Source organism: Lynx rufus, unplaced genomic scaffold (assembly GCF_022079265.1).
Source record: "Lynx rufus isolate CCGP_SWC_20201006 ecotype Redwood Valley unplaced genomic scaffold, mLynRuf1.p SCAF_10, whole genome shotgun sequence".
NCBI lineage: Eukaryota > Metazoa > Chordata > Mammalia > Carnivora > Felidae > Lynx > Lynx rufus.
The window spans coordinates 30,811,657-30,829,820 of NW_025814824.1; the positions used below are offsets into that span (position 1 = coordinate 30,811,657).

General features: G+C 36.1%; 1 protein-coding gene across 1 annotated transcript in view; it reads right to left on the reverse strand.

Annotated features, from left to right (window-relative positions):
- Positions 1-8,314: 8,314 nt before the first annotated feature.
- Positions 8,315-18,164, reverse strand: part of LOC124529366 (zinc finger protein 782-like) — a 76,830-nt gene continuing 66,980 nt past the window's right edge. Inside the window, exons 4-5 of the mRNA XM_047103250.1 lie at positions 17,112-17,207; positions 8,315-11,634 (exon numbers count right to left, since the gene is read on the reverse strand). Of these exons, the coding sequence (XP_046959206.1) occupies positions 9,764-11,634; positions 17,112-17,207 (1,967 nt within the window). The 3' untranslated portion in view covers positions 8,315-9,763. The remainder of the gene's footprint in view (positions 11,635-17,111; positions 17,208-18,164) is intronic.

An 18,164-nucleotide genomic window follows, 5' to 3' on the forward strand; every position in this document is an offset into this window, starting at 1 on the left:
AGGGTGGGAGAGAGAAAGGGAGAGTGAGCAAGAGAGAGAGCAGGGACTTAGGGTTCTGCTTTATATTGGGGTTGAGGGTGGGTTGCCTAGGGTTTCACAAGTTCACTGTTTATTGGTGAATTTAAAACAAGAGTGGGAATTAGGGTGTGGGAAGGGAAAAGCATGGTCACTCAAATGGTCCGTTATCTAGGTTACTCAGAGCTTTCTAAAAAGGGGAAGGGCACCTGGGTGGCCTAGTCAGTTTGAGTCCAACTTCAGCTGGGGTCATGATCTCATGGTTTGTGAGTTCAAGCCCTGCATCAGGCTCTCTGTTGTCATGGAGCCTGCTTCTGATCCTCTGTCTCCCTCTCTCTGGCCCTTCCCTGCTCTTTCTCTTTCTCAAAAATAAAGTTAAAAACAAATTTAAAAAAATAAAAAGGGGAAATTCATGGGTTGGGTGGTCTGGCCCTTTATCCAGTTGTGTATCTGGCAATGTGTTTATTTGAGATGGATGTCTGAAAGGGATGCTGTAGCAATCAAAAGCTTAATGTCAAGCAACTTACATTACAATAAACAAAGCTGTCAGGCTCTTTCTTACAGTACACATTTCTTCTGTCTTGTTTTTTCTTCTTCTGGGATTCCAAATAAGTGTACAGTAGACTGTTTGATATTGCCCCATAGGTCTTGGTTGTTCTGTTTTTTCTTTCACTCTTTTTTTCTCAAATTCATTGATTCTTTCCTGAATTTTGTTAAGTCTACTGATGTGTTATCTGTTACTTTTTTTTTTTTTTAATTTTTTTTTCAACGTTTATTTATTTTTGGGACAGAGAGAGACAGAGCATGAACGGGGGAGGGGCAGAGAGAGAGGGAGACACAGAATCGGAAACAGGCTCCAGGCTCTGAGCCATCAGCCCAGAGCCTGACGCGGGGCTCGAACTCACGGACCGCGAGATCGTGACCTGGCTGAAGTCGGACGCTTAACCGACTGCGCCACCCAGGCGCCCCTGTTACTATTTTTTTTTATTTCTAGTACTGCATCCCATTCTTTCTTAATAGTTTTTTCTCTCTTCTGAAATTCTCCAATTTGCATGTTGTGTACCTTTTCCAATATTGTCTTTATTATTATTCACACTTTAAATTTCCTAATAGTACCAACTTCATCTGAATTTTTTCCTGATCATTGCTTTGTATTTTCCGACTGTGTGTTTTCTTGCATTTTTGCATGTTTCATACTTTTTAATTTAAAGATGGACATTTCAAACATTAATGCTGGGAGATGAGCACACCCTTCCTTCTCCTAGGCCTTTAATGTGGAGTTTTATGTTCATCTAGTCAGCAGCTGGTGGGTTTGAAGTTTCTTACTGCTGTAGTTTAGTCTCAGTGCACCATAAGGACACTAGTGGTAACTTGTGTTTAGGGTGTGGGCTAAGTTGCCAGAAAATTCTCAGTATTGGTCCCCAGTTTGCCTTCAGTCTTCCCTTTGCACTGCTCCCCAGAGAGAATGTCTCTTGTAGCTCTTCCATCCATATGCCACTGTTACTTGTATGAAATGCTTGTTAGTGTTGTAGTGAGTGTGTTCTATGATGTTCAGGTTAGGCTTCAGTCTCATGCACGCACTATGAACCTGGGTCTCAGGTGTATGGCTTTCACAAGTACTCTACCCCTCTAGTATGGTAGGCCTCACTTGTATTTCTCCCTCCTCCTTTATTTTGAGAGGGAGAGCATGAGCAGGGGAGGGGCAGAGAGAGAGGGAGAGAAAGAGAATACCAAGTAGGCTCTGTGCTATCAGCATGGAGCTCAATGCAGGGCTCAGGAACTCTGAAATCATGACCCAGGCAGAAATCAATAGTTGGCCACTTAACTGACTGAACCACCCAGGCACCCCAAGATTTTTTTCTTCTGTTGTGGTGTTATATCTTTTAGTTAGTCAGCTGCAGTCAGTTTCCACCAGAGCCCCAAAGGCTACCATTTTTGTTACAATATTTCTTGAAGAATTAGGCTTTTGTTCCACAGGGAAGTTAGGGAAGATGGCCTGGGTAGAGTAAGGATCTCTCAGGTAATCTCTGTGAGCACCTGGTGAAGTCTGTAAAGAAAAATCTGAAAGACAGTGTAAACCCCCATGTATGGGGACTCCATGTGAATGCTTCACATTCTTACCATAGCCCATCTCAGTCTTCAGCCTTTCAATTAAAAAATAAAGCTGAATCTCTCAGGTTTAAATGGTGTCTTTGTAACAGGTGCCCTTGTTAAACAAATGCTCAAGTTCTGTTTTTTTTCCTGCAAGCTCCTTGCTTTTAGTGTGGGAGTGACACTTTCAGCTTTCTGCATCTCCAAGGCAAAAGTGAAAGTCTAAACCACTTTATTTTTCATTTATAAAGAGGCACTATTCAAACAAAACCAAAACAGTAACTAATGGAAAATGACAACTTCCTCACCTTCTCCTCCCCACTCTGTTAAATGGAGTTTAGCTTTCTAGACTGATTTTAGTGCAGTCCTGAAAACACAAACACATTTTTCAAAAAACCCAAAATATGAGCAAAAAATATTCAATTACAGCTTGCTTTTATACTTACATTGTTTTATGGCCATGCTCTTTGGGAAAAATATGTAAAACTACCTCATCTTTTTCCTCAACTGCATATTATTTTATTGTATGGGTGTATCTTTTTTTTTTAATGTTTATTCATTTTTTGAGAGAGAGCATGAGAGGGGGAGGGGCAGAGAGGGAGACACAGAATCTGAAGAAGGCTCTGGGTTCTGAGCTGTCAGCACAGAGCCTGACATGGGGCTTGAACTCATGAACTGTGAGATCATGACCTGAGCTGAAGTCGGACACTTACCCAACTGAGCCATCCAGGTGCTCCTATACTAGACAAAGATATAGAACAACTGTCTTAAAGATACTCTAGGAGCTGAAAGAAAACATGCACAAAATCAGGAAAATAATGTCAAAATGGAAATATCAATAAAGAGAGAAAACATAAAAAGGAACCAAAAAGAAATTTTGGACCTGAAGTGTAGCTGAAATGAAAAATTCAACAGAGGATTCAAAAGCAGATTTAAGTAGGCAGAAGAATCTATGGATTTAAAATAAGAGTCTGACCTACCCTATGACCCAGCAGTAGCACTGCTAGGAATTTACCCAAGGGATACAGGAGTACTGAGGCATAGGGGCACTTGTACCCCAATGTTTATAGCAGCACTCTCAACAATAGCCAAATTGTGGGAAAAGCCTAAATGTCCATCAACTGATGAATGGATAAAGAAATGGTGGTTTATATACACAATGGAGTACTACGTGGCAATGAGAAAGAATGAAATATAGCCCTTTGTAGCAACATGGATGGAACTGGAGAGTGTGATGCTAAGTGAAATAAGCCATACAGATAAAGACAGATACCATATGTTTTCACTCTTATATGGATCCTGAGAAACTTAACAGAAACCCATGGGGGAGGGGAAGGAAAAAAAAAGAAAAAAAAAGAGGTGAGAGTGGGAGAGAGAGCCAAAGCATAAGAGACTCTTAAAAACTGAGAACAAACTGAGGGTTGATGGGGGGGGGAGGGAGGGGAGGGTAGGTGATGGGCATTGAAGAGGGCATCTTTTGGGATGAGCACTGGGTGTTGTATGGAAACTAATTTGACAATAAATTTCATATAATAAAAAATAAAATAGGGGCGCCTGGGTGGCTCAGTCGGTTGAGCGTCCGACTTCGGCTCAGGTCACGATCTCGCAGTCCGTGAGTTCGAGCCCCGCGTCGGGCTCTGGGCTGATGGCTCAGAGCCTGGAGCCTGTTTCCGATTCTGTGTCTCCCTCTCTCTCTGCCCCTCCCCCGTTCATGCTCTGTCTCTCTCTGTCTCAAAAATAAATAAAAACGTTAAAAAAATTAAAATAAAATAAAATAAAATAAGAGTCTGAGAAACAGAAAGAAAACATATGTAAGAAAAGTGACCAGAGTCTAAGGGACCCGTGGGACACCATGAAGTGTACCAACATACACAATGTGGGAGTCTGAGAAGGAAAAGAGAAAGAGAACGGGGCAGAAACATTAGAGAAATAATAACTTAAAATTTCCCAAGTTTGATGAAAAAACATGAACATAAACATACCAAAAGCTCAACAAACCCCAATCAGGATAAAGTCAAAGACTCACGCTGAGGCAAATTATAATCACACTTTTGAAAGCCAAAGAGAGAATCTTGAAAGCAGCAAGAGAAGCGAACCATCCTATACAAGGAATTCCAATAAGAAAGTAAGCAGATTTCTCATCAGAAACTTTGGATGCCAGGAGTTGATATATTCAAAATACTGCAGGAAAAAAGAAAACTGCCAGTCAAGAATCCTGTATCTGTGAAAATCATCATTCAATGAGGCAGAAAATAAGGCATTTCCAGATAAACCAAATAATAAAAGTTTATAACAACTAGACGTCCCTGCAAGAAATGCTAAAGGAAGTCCTTCAGGTGTAAATGAGACCAGATAGTAACTGAAAGTCATATAAAGAATAGAGACTTCTAGTAAAGATAAATATATAGACAAGTATAAAAAGTAGTATTATAATTTTGGTTGATAGCTCTACTTTTTGTTTTCTACATGATTTGAGACTAATGCATAAAAAAACCCTTATTAATGGTTTTGGAGACACACCATATGATGTAATTTTGTGACATCAATAACTGAAAGGGGTTAGGGATCTCCATCCCTCCATCCCTGTATAGAGGCAAGAGCTTTTGTAAATTACTGAAGTTAAGCTGATATAGAATGCAATAACACTAGGAAGTTAAATGTAATCCCCATGGTAACCACAAAGAAATAGCTCTTGAATATGCACAATAGGAAATGAGAAGCTAATTTAAATGTTTCACTAAAAAAAAAGTCTACAAAACAAAAAAGATGAATGTGGAAAATGAGGGACAAAAAACCCAATAAGCCATATAGACAACATACAGCAAAATGAATAGAAGTAAAATAGAAGTTAATTCCTCTTTTTCAGTAATTAAATGTAAATGGAATACACTCTCCAATTGTGAGAGACTGGCAGAATGGATTAAAACAAAACAAAACAAAACAAAACAAAACAAAACCTTGATCTAACTCTACGCTATTTACCTGAGACTTTAGATCCAAAGACACAAATTAGTTGATAGTGAAAGGATAGAAAAGATATTCTATGCAAACAGTAACCAAAAGAGAGCCTGGATACCTATAATATCAGACAATATAGACTTTAAATCAAAAAAAGTTTGGCACAAAATACATTATACATTAATAAAAGGTGCAATAGAGCAAGAAGATCTAACAATTGCAAACAATTACACACATAATAACAGATCAAAATATAAGAAGCAAAAATAGGCAGAATTGAGGGAGAAACATATATTTCTACAATAACAGGGAGATTTCAATATCTCACTGTCAATAATGGATAGTACAACCAGACAGAAGATAAATAAGGAAATAGAGGATCTATATAACAAAATAAACCAACCAGATCTAACAAACATTTATAGAACAAAATAAACCAACTAGATCTAACACTTATAGAACACAATACTAAACAAAATACACATTTGTCTCAAGTGCACATGGGGTATTCTTCAGGAGAGACCAAATGTTAGGATAAAAATGAAGTCTCAATAGATTTAAAAAGAAAGGTATTATACAAAGGCTCTTCTATGACCATAGCAGGACGAAGTCAGAAATCAGTAACAGAAGGAAAATTGGAAAATTCAAATTTGTGCAAATTAAACAGCATTCTCTTAAACAAACAACAGATCACAAAAGAAATCACAAGGGAAATTAGAAAATACTTAGAAACAATGAAAAGGAAAAGATAATACACCAAAATCAAGGGATACAATAAAAACAGTACTAGGAGGCAGGGGGAGGGGGTGTGTGGTGGTGGTGGTGGTGGAATTCAAAGCCAAATACTATAAAAACATTGGAAAAATATGGCAAAGAGCAGGCTATGCCACACTTATTTTGAAAAATTATATGCATTTCCCCACCAAAACATAGCATATAAAAACATATTACTAGTGTGGTTGACTGTTAGAAGTATCACTCAAGCACTCCTTGGTTTGGTAAATCTGTGATTGACACAGATTAACTCAGAAAATGCTTCAAAATGGATTGTAGGTAATTACTATCATTATGCACCTTTCACAAATGAGGAAAGTGAAGAACATAAAGGAGAACTGATTTGCCTAAGGTCACAAAGACAAACAGGGAGGGGAAGGGGGGAATAAATACCCAAGTAGTAAAGTCAACAAGCCACTTGGTACTGGGTCTCATAATATACTGGGGATTTTAAGTTCATTATGATCTTTCAAATCAACTATACTGATATGTAATTTATGAAATATAAAGTATATTAATTTTTTGCACATTTTGATGAGTTGTGAACATTTATTCAGCTTTGTAAATGCTATCATAACATAAATATAGAATATCCCATCACACTAAAACATTCCTTTGTTCCTCTACCCAGTGAATCCTCACCCTCCACTCTTGGGAACCAATGATCTGCTTCCTATCACTCTAGATTAGATGTCTTCTCTTGAATTTCATTAATTGAGATCATAGAGTTCTACGTTCTTGTGCTTGGTTTCTTTTCCCAGTCTAATCTCATTGAGATTTATCAATGTTGATACATCCATTAGTAGTTATTTGTATTGCTGAGTGCTATTCCATTGTAAGGTAATATCACTGTTTACACACATTTATCTATTGATGAACATTTTGGTTAATTTGGGGCTATTATGCATAAAAGTTCCATGAATATCTTAATAAAATTCTTTAAAAAAAACTATCAAAAATTTTTTGGTATAGTTTTTTATGTTTCTTTGGGGGTAAATATCTAGACCTGAAATTGTTGGTTGTAGGTGTAATATTGTTAACTTTATAAGGAACTATCAAAAGGAACTGCAATGCTATCGCATTACAATTTTAATTTGCACTTTCTTGATTACTGAAGCTTTGGACATCTTTTCTAGTATTTATTAGTTATCTATATATCTTCTTTTGTGAACTGTCTTCCTGTTCTGCCCATTTTACCTAGGTTGTTTGCATTATTATTGCATTATAAAAATTCTTTTTTATTATTAATATTCTTTACATATCATGGATACAGGTCCTTTGTCAGATAAAATTGTCAGATCTATTTGAGACATTTTCTCCTAATCTGTGTTTTTCTCCATTTTCATAATAAAATCTTGAAAAGCACTTTAAATTTTCATAAACTCCAACTCATCTTTTTTGCTTTGCTGTTTCATACTTTTTGTTACATCTTAAAAATCTGGTCTCAAAGTGAAGTTACTTTTTTCTCTGTTTTCTAACAAATTTTGTACCATTAGCTATTTTGTTTAGGTCTGTTTCATTTTTTAATAAATATTTAATTATGATGTAAACATCAAGGTACATTTAAAACAGATGAATATCCAGTTATTTTCTCACCATTTTTGATCCTTTCCCCAACAAATTATGCTGGAACATTTATCAAAATCCAGTGACAACTTTCAGTTTTAGCTCAGGTAAGTAGAGAGCAGGAAAGAGCACTGCTCCCATCCATAAAACAAAACAAAACAAACCCAGCTAGGCAGAATTTAAATTAACAAGTTTTCTTGAAAGCATCAGACATCTGACATTTTAGGACAAAAAACCCCCACAGTCTGGAGAGCTAGGTGCCTGCAGGGAGAAGGAAGCAAGGGCTCAAGCAGTTGCTTAACTGAGCCAGAGAATGCCAAATGCCATACAGAACAACTCTAATAGAAAAGCTAGACAACATCCAAGATCAGATAGGTTATTTCAGCAGAAATATGGAAAGTTTAATAAAATTTAAGCGCTTGAAATAAAAAACACAGTATCATAAGTAAAGAATGCCTACAAAGGGCTCCTCAGTATACTTGACACTTCTGAGAAATCAGTGACAATGAAGATGTGTGTGTGTGTGTGTGTGTGTGTGTGTGTGTGTGTGTGTGGTTAAATGTGCTTAAATGTTTTGGTGACCCCGAGATAATAAAAAGTACACAGAAAACGTTGTTTGGCTTCTTTGAAGAGACTGTTAGTAACAATGGCCTTTCCTATATGTACATGTAGTATGGGATTCTCACTTTTCAGATACTTTCTGTAAAAGGTTTATTTGTTATTAATCTCTATGTGGCAAAACGTAGCTGATGTCAGAATAGTTAATGAGCAAGGTATATAATTATACTACAATGATGTAGAGTTCCAGTATACATATTAACTAACACCTGGTAAGTGGTATGCATGTATTCAAACCCACACAAAAATTAGAGAACTCAGAAAATAATCACATACATTCAATGCTGTTCAGTTTATGCAATTTATTTCTTATTCTTTTAAAGCTTATTATTCTAGTGAATGTTGTATCAACACTGTTATGTTTCAGTAACTGTCTTAATAATAGATATGAAATAACAGTCTCATAGAACAACGTCTAAGTAAACACCATTACTTACCTTTCTCAAATTGATAGATTTTCCTTGTAACACATTCTGAGAGAGATTAAAGTTTGATGACTTGTTGAAAACTTTCATACATTTACAATTCAATTATCAGATATTTAATGAGAAACCATTTTTTTTTTTTTGGTAAAGGATTTCCTATGTATATTCAAATGTTGGATTTCTTCCACTGATATTTACCTGACTGATGAAGAGTTGTGGATATAAACTATGGTCATTCAGGATGTTGTCAGGGGTTTCTCCTGTGTCAGGTTTCTGATATATGTTGAGTTCAGATATCCACAGAAATCATATTCATAGGCTTTACTGAGGGTTGGTGAGTATATGTCAGTATTAAGTATACCCAAATCTGTAACTCAGCAGAGAACAAGTTTATTTCCTTGCCGCAAAAAGTCTGTGTACATGGAGGAGAAAACTCTATTCCAGTCACTCTTTTTCTGTTTCCTTCCATCTTGTACTCTCCCATTTTCAGCATATGACCCCCATGGTTTCACTGAGGGCAATCTCCACTCCATTATGATAAGGGACAGGAGAAAACATTGGGAATTTGAGGGATGTTTTCAACGAGGCTTGTCAATGATTACCATATTCCACTAGCCAGAGGTTACTAACATGACCCCATTTGGGTGGCACTAGTTGAGAAATTTAGACTAGGTGTGGCATGAGGGAGAGAGGAAATGGTGGTTTTTTTTTGTTTTTTGTTTTTGTGAACAATTACTAGTCATTATGGCATACGGGGATTACTTCTGTGTAAGTCAAATTGAGGGTTGATTTATAATAGAAGGATTCTCACATCCATTGCCTCATTTTTTGTTTTTATTGATTAGATCTCTAGTCTCTATATATTTTCTGTTGTACTAAGAAAGCTGACTTTTGGCTAAAGGTTATCCAACACTTATTACATTCTCAGGTTTCCCACTGAATCATTTCTCTGATGATGAGGAAGTTTTGATTACTGATACAAAGCTTTCACATTTTTATACATTCCCAGAGCTTTTCTGCAGTGTGATTTTTCTGAGGATTGAGTACAGAGTATTTTTCACATTCATTATCTTTACATTTTCTTTGCTGGCTGAGTTCTCTGATCCATAATGAGGACTGCACTCTGGGTGAAAGACTGCCCATAGAAAATATATTCCAAGAATTTCTGTCCTGTTAAGTTCTCTGATGTTTGTGAAGGTTGGTATCTTACAGAGGAACTTGCAAGTGTTGATTGTATTCATAGGATTCTTTCTCTTTTGTATTGTGAGATTTGATTTCTGGCTCAAAGTTTTTCCATATTCTTAACATTCATATGTTTAACTCCCTGTGTGGGCTTTCTGATGTTCTCTAAGGCTTGATTTCTGGCTGAAAGTTTTCCCACATTTATCACATTTATAGGGTTTCTCCCCTGTGTGAGTTCTCTGATGGACTCTGAGGTTTGACTTCTGGCTGAAAGCTTCTCCACAGTGATTACAATTATAGGGTTTTTCCCCTGTGTGAGTTCTCTGATGTTTTCTTAGGACCGATTTCTCACTGAAAGCTTTTCCACACTCATTACATTCATAGGGTTTCTCCCCTGTGTGAGTTCTCTGATGTCCTCTGAGATTTGATTTCTGCCTGAAAGTTTTTCCACACTCATCACATTTATAGGGTTTCTCCCCAGTGTGAGTTCTGTGATGCACTCTGAGGTTTGATTTCTGGCTGAAAGCTTCCCCACAATGATTACATTTGTAGGGTTTCTCCCCTGTGTGAATTCTATGATGTCCTCTGAGTTGTGATTTTTGACCAAAAGCTTTCCCACATTGATTGCATTTATAGGGCTTCTCTCCTGTGTGAGTTCTGTGATGTTTTCTTAGACCTGACTTCAGTTTGAAAGCCTTCCCACATTCATCACATTTATAAGGTCTTTCCCCTGTGTGAGTTCTCCGATGATTCCTTAGGCCTGACATGTGGCTGAAAGATTTTCCACATTCACTACATTCAAAAGGTTTCTCCCCTGTGTGAGTTCTCTGATGTACTATGAGGATTGACTTATAGTTGAAAGATTTCCCACATTCATTACATTCATAAGGTTTCTCCCCTGTGTGAGTTCTCTGATGTATTCTTAGGCCTGACTTTGCACTGAAAGCCTTCTCACAACCATCACATTTATATGGTTTCTCTCCTGTGTGAGTTCTCTGATGTTTTCTTAGGCGTGACTTCTCACTGAAAGCTTTCCCACATGTGTGACATTCATAGGGTTTCTCCCCTGTGTGACTTGCTAGAGACTGAATCAAAAATGAATTCATAGAGCAGGATTTTCCACATTCATTACATTCATATGGTTCCTCTGTTATAGGAGTTCTCTGATGTATGTTGAAAGCTGACTGACAAACTAATGTCTCTGTACATGTGTCATAATCAGATCTGTCTGTTGTGTGAGTTCTCTGATGCACTGGGAGGGCTGAATTACGGTTGAAATTCTTTCCATATTCAAAGGGTTTCACTCCTATGTGAATTTTCTGATGTTCTCGAATTTGTGATTTTTGGTTGAAAGATTTCCCTTCTGTGTCAGTTTTCTGAGTGACCCTACTGAAATTATTTCTGTTTTCAGTACATTCATATTCATTAAGCTCATAATGACTCTTCTCCTCTGGATTATTGCTATGAGAGACCATAAAAGTTGACTTATCACATTGTTTTCCCCCAAATTTATTAAATTTATAAGATTTCACTTTTGGGTGGGTACTCTTAGATGTAATGAGGACAGTCTTTTCAAGGAAAGCTTTTCCACATTCATTGTATTCAGAAGCTTCCTGCAAAGTCTGAATTGTCTGATACTGAGTAACCTTCTCTTTATGACTAAAGGCTTTCACGTTTTTACTACAAACAAAAGACTTCTCTCCAGTATTAGCTCTTCCCTCTTTAATACTGAGGAGCCATTTCTCACATACATTAAGCTCATGAGCCTTCTTTCTTGAATACTGACAATGTGGAGCCACTGAGCTGAGATGTAGGTAAGCAGGTCCTGTACTGTCAAATTTAAAGGGCATTGTTCTTGAAGTTAAATTGTTTATGTCCAGATTACATGGTTTTCCTGAAAACTCTTCCTCTGTAGTCAATGATCTGTTGGTGAATAAAACTTGCCACAAATATTTGCTTTGGTTTTCTAGGCTCTTCTCTGAGAGTTGATTAGGTTGGTATTCTTCTAAAAAATGAGAAAATTAAAAATACTTTATGATATTTAACACACTTATGGAATGGGACATAAAGATACATGCCCTATTATGTATTTGACTCCTTGGTTTCTGGCTAAGTTTTGCAACAATACAGTAATTCCAAGTGCATATTCTCTCTTTTTTGTAGTAGAAAAAGAGAAGTAATTAGAAATAAATAAGAAGAAGATATAAAGGAGAGGAAAAACTGAGAATGGAGAATATATTCAAGAGAGATGGATCTTGGAAACAGAAAAGAACAGAAAAAAGCAGAGAATGGGATGAATTTAGCAAAGATTATGGCATTAAATAGATTAAAGGCCTTCAGTGGATTTATCTGACATAGAATATGCATTAGGAAAAAATACCAGAGTCTAGGTTCTTCGTGAAATACAGATTGCAATGGGAGCATAATCATTAGTCTATATGATTCCAGTTGGAGCTCCATTTTTTCCAGTTTATACAACAACACTAAAATTAACTTATAATGACACCAAATTCCTCATGGTGAAAAAAATAATTCTACTTGTCATGCTTTTATTCTCTCTGTATATCATTCAGAAACAAGTGTATCAGTAGAAGTATGAAAAGAAAAAATGATGGGAGTTAAGTAATTTTCCATCTATATTGGGAATCACTGCTCTATCCTGGTTCTCATACCTTGGTATATCAGAGTTGTTCAATACTGACTATCTCTTGGTCATCAAACTTTAACTTTTCTCTTTTCAATGTGCTTGCTCATAATTTCCCCCAAAATACCTTGCTTGCTCAATCCTTGATTCTGTTTTTCAGCATATCTAGGTTTTTTTTTTTTTTTTTGACCACAAGAACCTAAAGGATCATGTTCCAAACTGGCCCTAAAAACAAGTATCTTTTGTATTTATTTACCATATGTTTCCTGTGCATATTTAACATTTATTTTCCTGCTTCTACCCACACTTCTAGCAAAAATGTCAGGCCTATTGTAAAAATATGTGAAGGCCTTGAAAACAGTGCCCTAGGGACCAAGAGATGAAAGATTTAAGTGATTTAGGGAAAGAAAGTTTCACATTAACTGCATGAACATTATGTGTTCTGGCTATCATTCTACCAGTTCACAGTATTTTCTGCTCTAATCTTGATAAGATATCAGTCCCCATTACTTGGTTCATTTCCACATAATTTTATATTTATAAGTTTCCATAAATTACCCTCCATTCTAGCTTAGGACTATATAGAATCTAGATATCCTTCAGGCACAGCAAAGCTATCTTCCCCAAACTTAACAACAACAACATCAACAAAAAGGCTTCTAATATCTTCTCACAAATTTAAGCAACATTTATTTTAAAATCTGACAGAAGTATCATTCTGCCTATATCATTCATTTTAACAAGGGATATAGAGAGCACCCATCGTGACCCATGATTTTTAAAGCAAATTACCATAACTGAAATCAGGAGGCATCTTAAAATTGATGGCAAGTCCATAGTTAAATCAGCAGCATTTTCTTTTTCTTGGATGTACTTATAATACTGGTTCATTTTTTAATTAACAGCACCTTATATGATATGAAATATATTTTATGTAGTTTTGCTCACTTTTCCAAAATGAAACCCTCACTGTGATATTCTTTGTATCCTTCTCTGATGTAAAGTCAGTGGTCCATAAAAAGCAGTGTGCCTCAGAATTACCTAGAGAATTACCTAGAGAGCTCTGCACATATAAGGGCTCAGATCAATTGCTGACCTACAACTGAGAATTCAAAAGTCCCAGAAATTTTACTTGGGCATTGCATTTATGAATGTCTTCTGTATGAATAAATATGAAATAGTTATCTCCACTTGGGTTTGGAATCAATCCACAATGTTATTAAAAAATATTTATCATATGATGTGCATATATATATATATATATATATATATATATATACACATCAGAGTAAGGAAAAATATAACAGACCATCCTTTTGGGGGCAAGGGGTTCTCATTTGATAACCATATGCTATCTGGCACAGATATCTCATTATCTTTGACACATCCATCAAATGGGTTAGAAGTTTACAAAAGTAAGAGATAAAGTATAGGCTAAAGTATTCCAAGGTTATTTTATAGAAATAGGAATCTGTTCCAAATTTTATGAGTAATGTGCTTTCTTTCCTTTTTCTGGCCGAGGTTAGCTACATTATTTATTTTTATTCCAAAACTACCTTTTGCTTTATAATTTATACCATTATAGTTTTTATTATATCTTTTGCTTTACTTAAGATTTCTTTTACAACTCTCTCACTTGTTAAAATAAGTACACTTGACCCTTGAACAACACAGGGCTTAGGGGTGTTGACTCCCACTTGCAGTTGAAAAATCTGTGTATAATTTCTGACTCCCCAAAAACTTTCCTAATAGTCCTATTGGCCAGAAGCCTTACCAATAAGATAAACAGTTGATTAACACATATTTTGTAAGTTACATGTATTATATACTGTATTCTTATAATAAAGTAAGCTAGAGAAAAGAAAATGTTAAGAAAAAAATATATCTATAGTACTGTACTGTATTTATTGAAAAAACAAATCCATGTATAAGGAGATCAATGAAGTTCAAACCTGTGTTGTTCAAGGTCAACTGTATATAAGACTAAAAATTCTGCACTGCTTTATCTACAGTCCAAAGTTTGTAATTAAAACATGTTTTTCATTAAAAAATTTTTCTGGATATTGCATAATTTTGATTTACCTTTTGGTAAAATAGTTTTAAGTTTATTAATTTATTTTTGAGAGAGGGAGCATGAGGGAATACAGGGAAGGGGCAGAGACAGAAGGAGAGAGAAAGAATCCCAAGCAGGCTCTGCACTGACAGTGCAGGGCTAGAACTCGTGAAGTGTGAGATCATGACCTAAGCAGAAATCAAGAGTCAGGTGCTTAACTGACTGAGCCACCTAGGTGCCCCGATAAAATAGGTTTTTAAGATACATATTCATCACTGATTTTAAGATAGAGGAATTTTAACTTTTCTCATATTGTTTGCAATTTACAGTGTTACTGAACGACAGTATCTCTACCTTGTGGAATTTGTTGATGTTTGTCTAAAATGCTTGTACATTTTCTCAATATTCCAAAGTCATTTAAAAGCAGGTTTATTTTTTGTTTTCAGAATAGTTTTGAAAGACACTTAGTAGACTCATTTTATAAAGTATGCTATTTATACTTTCTAGATCAGAGGTTGGCAAACTTTCTCTGTAAAAGGCCAGAGAATAAATGTGTCAGGCTTTGCTGGTCATGTAGTCTCTGTTGCAATTATAGTTGACTCTTGAACAACATGGGGTTTAGGGGCACCAACTTCCACCCCCACCCCACGATGTAGTTGAAAATCTGCATTACAATTTTTGACTCACCAAAAACTTAACTATTAATAGCCTGCTGTTGACCAGAAGCCATACCAATAACATAAAGTCAATTAACACGTTTGGTATGTCACATTATTATACCCTGTATTCTTTTTTATATACTGTATTCATACAACGAAGTTAGCTACAGAAAATATTAAGAAAATCATAAGAAAGGGCAAATACATTTATAGTGCTGTACTGTATTTATTGAACAAAAAATCCACATAGAAGAAAACCTGTGCAGTTCAAACCCATGTTACTCAACTCTGCAGTGTGAATACATAAACAAATGGATATGGCTGTGTTGTAATAAATGTTTCTTTACCAAAAAAAGCCGCAGGCAGGATCTGACCTAGGGATAGTTTCCTGAGCACTATTCTAGACTCCACTGGGTCTGGTATGAAATCAGAGCGGCATATTAAAATCTACTGCATCTAACGTACACCTACTTCTCCTTATAACTCTTGCTGTTTCTTGTTTTGAATCTTGATAATCTATTTGGTGCACCAATATTCAAAACTTTCACATATCCTTTAAACATGATCTTTTTTAGCTTTATCAAACTGTCCTTTTTCTTCTCTGTTTTTGACGTGATCTTATTTTACATTTTGGGCTTAACAATTCATGACTATATTTCAAACTTTGTATGTTACTTTTTAGGCATATCTCTGATACAATCTGGTGGCATGTTATCTTAATAGGTGAATTTAATTCATTCACATATTAGTTGATATGGCAGATAGATTTACCTTACTGTATATTAGATAGTATATTTGCATAGCTTTTGTGCAGAACACTTAACACAGCAGGCCTGAGATTATTACCTTAGAAGGTGTGCTTGCAAGATTAATCCTTGGCTGGCATCTGGGAATTTAGATTTTGAAATGGTTCCCAAGAACCTGGTCGCTAATGAACTTTCCAGGTAGACAACATTTCACATGTGTTGCCACATTCATTGCTGGGGCGATGGAAGCTTGCACCTGTTTCCTCTGGACTTTGTCCATTTTCTCTTTGCTAATTTTGCTTTGTACCAATCATTTCACTTTATAAATCTTAGCTATGAGTATGACTACATGCTAAGTAAGAGAATCAGTGAATGTAGTGGTTGTCCTGGGGACTTTTTTTTTTTTAATTGAAGTATAGTTGACACACAATTTATCGGGGACTCTTTATACAGCTTTATAAGAAACTTTTCTATCTTTGCTCAAACACGTTTAACTTCTAATAATTAGGAAGGATGCAGTTTGCTCCAGGAATTATCCTTTCCAATTACATTATGTAATTCCTTAATCATCTATTTATTTAGATGGCTTCTAGTAATTATTATATAATGATAAAATTATGGTTCCTGGGGTGCCTAGATGGCTTAGTTGGTTAAGCATCTGACTTTGGCTCAGGTCATGATCTCACAGTTCATGTCGGCCTGACAGCTTAGAGCCTGGAGCCTGCTTCAGATTCTGTGTCTCCCTCTCTCTCTGACTCTCCATTGCTCATTCTCTCTCAAAAATAAACATTAAAAAAATTGAAAAACATCATGGTTCCTGGGGCACCTGGGTGGCTCAGTCGGTTTAGCATCCAACTTCGCCTCAGGTCATGATCTCGTGGTCTTCAGCCCATGGTTTGAGCCCCACATTGTGCTCTGTGCTGACAGCTTATAGCCTGTAGTCTGCTTCAGATTCTGTGTCTCCCTCTCTCTGTCCCTCCCCCACTCACACTCTGTCTCTTTCTCTCAAAATAAATAAACATTAAAAAAATAATTATCATTCCTTTCTCTTTTCTGATCTGCTGATTCTCAAGTTTAGTTGTTTTATTAACTTTAGTTTCTATCTTTTTTACTGTTAAGTACGCAAAATTCATTACTTTTCAGCTTCAAATGGGATACTTAGCTCCCATCTTTTAAAGATAAGAATATAAACATGCTTACAATCCATTCCTTGTGTTAGCTGGCCCCTTCCACATTTTATTAGATCTATTATTTTTATAATTTCAAATGTAAAAGCCTGTAAAAAGGACATACTGCAAAATGTTTCAAACTGCTCACTTCTAGCTCATCACTTTGTACCTAATTTTCTTGGATGCCTTCTGCCAGTATTCAATAACTCACCTGGGGAGCCTTTTCTTAGAAATTCTTTCTTAAATAACCATGGATCTTCTCCTTGCTCCAATGTGAAGATCAGTTCTGGTTTTGTAAAGCAGTACCCTGTAAAAGGGAAATAATTTAGCACTTGAGTTAGCTGCACAGATTTCACTGTTTCAGAATGTGAAGGAAGGTATTAGTTTCAAAAGTGGAACATTCAGGGTGTTCATGACAATTTTTGTGAGGGGGGAAGTGATAACAAAAAACATTTTTTAAGGCTCATCAAGGATCTATCTTAAAACCCCGAATCACAAGCCTAAGTGATGTTAAATTCTAAAACAGTTAATGCCTGTGTTTCAAACAAGATTTCAGAAGGACTTCCCAAACTTGCCATAAAAGAGTGAAAGGAACTGATTTACCCCTCCATAGCAGAATTTAAAAATGCATACAAACTATATAAACTGGTTTTTAGACTTCAGACACCAGGCAGTCTGGTGGGATACTTACAAGAGGAAAACAAAGGAGGTGAGTCCTATGATTATCACACATCAATAAAAATGAACAAACGTTTAAAAAATTTTTAAAGAGGGACTCCTGGGTGGCTCAGTGAGTTAAGCTTCCAACTTCAGCTCACGTCATGATCTCATGGTTCATGAGTTTGAGCCCCACTGGGCTAGTTGCTGTCAGCGTGGAGCCTGCTTCAGACCCTCTGTCCCCTTCTCTCTCTGCCCCTCCTTCGCTTGTGCTCCCTCTCAAAATTAAAATATAGCATTAAAAAATTTTTTTAAAGAGAAAGGAAGAATTGTATTTGAACCCAAGTTAGGACAACTGCCGATACACAATCTTTACAAGGATGAGAGTGCTCCAGGGAAGGAACATTTGGTGCATGGTTATATATGTTCTTTACATAAAGAGTCACAAATCAAGAGGAAGGACATTCCAGAAAGCTACAGACTTTATCTTATGTTTTTATTATGTGCAAGGTTATAAGTTTAATCTTATGGGAACCAGGGAGAATTTTTTGTTTTGTTTTTCTTATCTTTATGTTTGGAATGTTCCTTTTTTTTTTTTTTTTTTTTT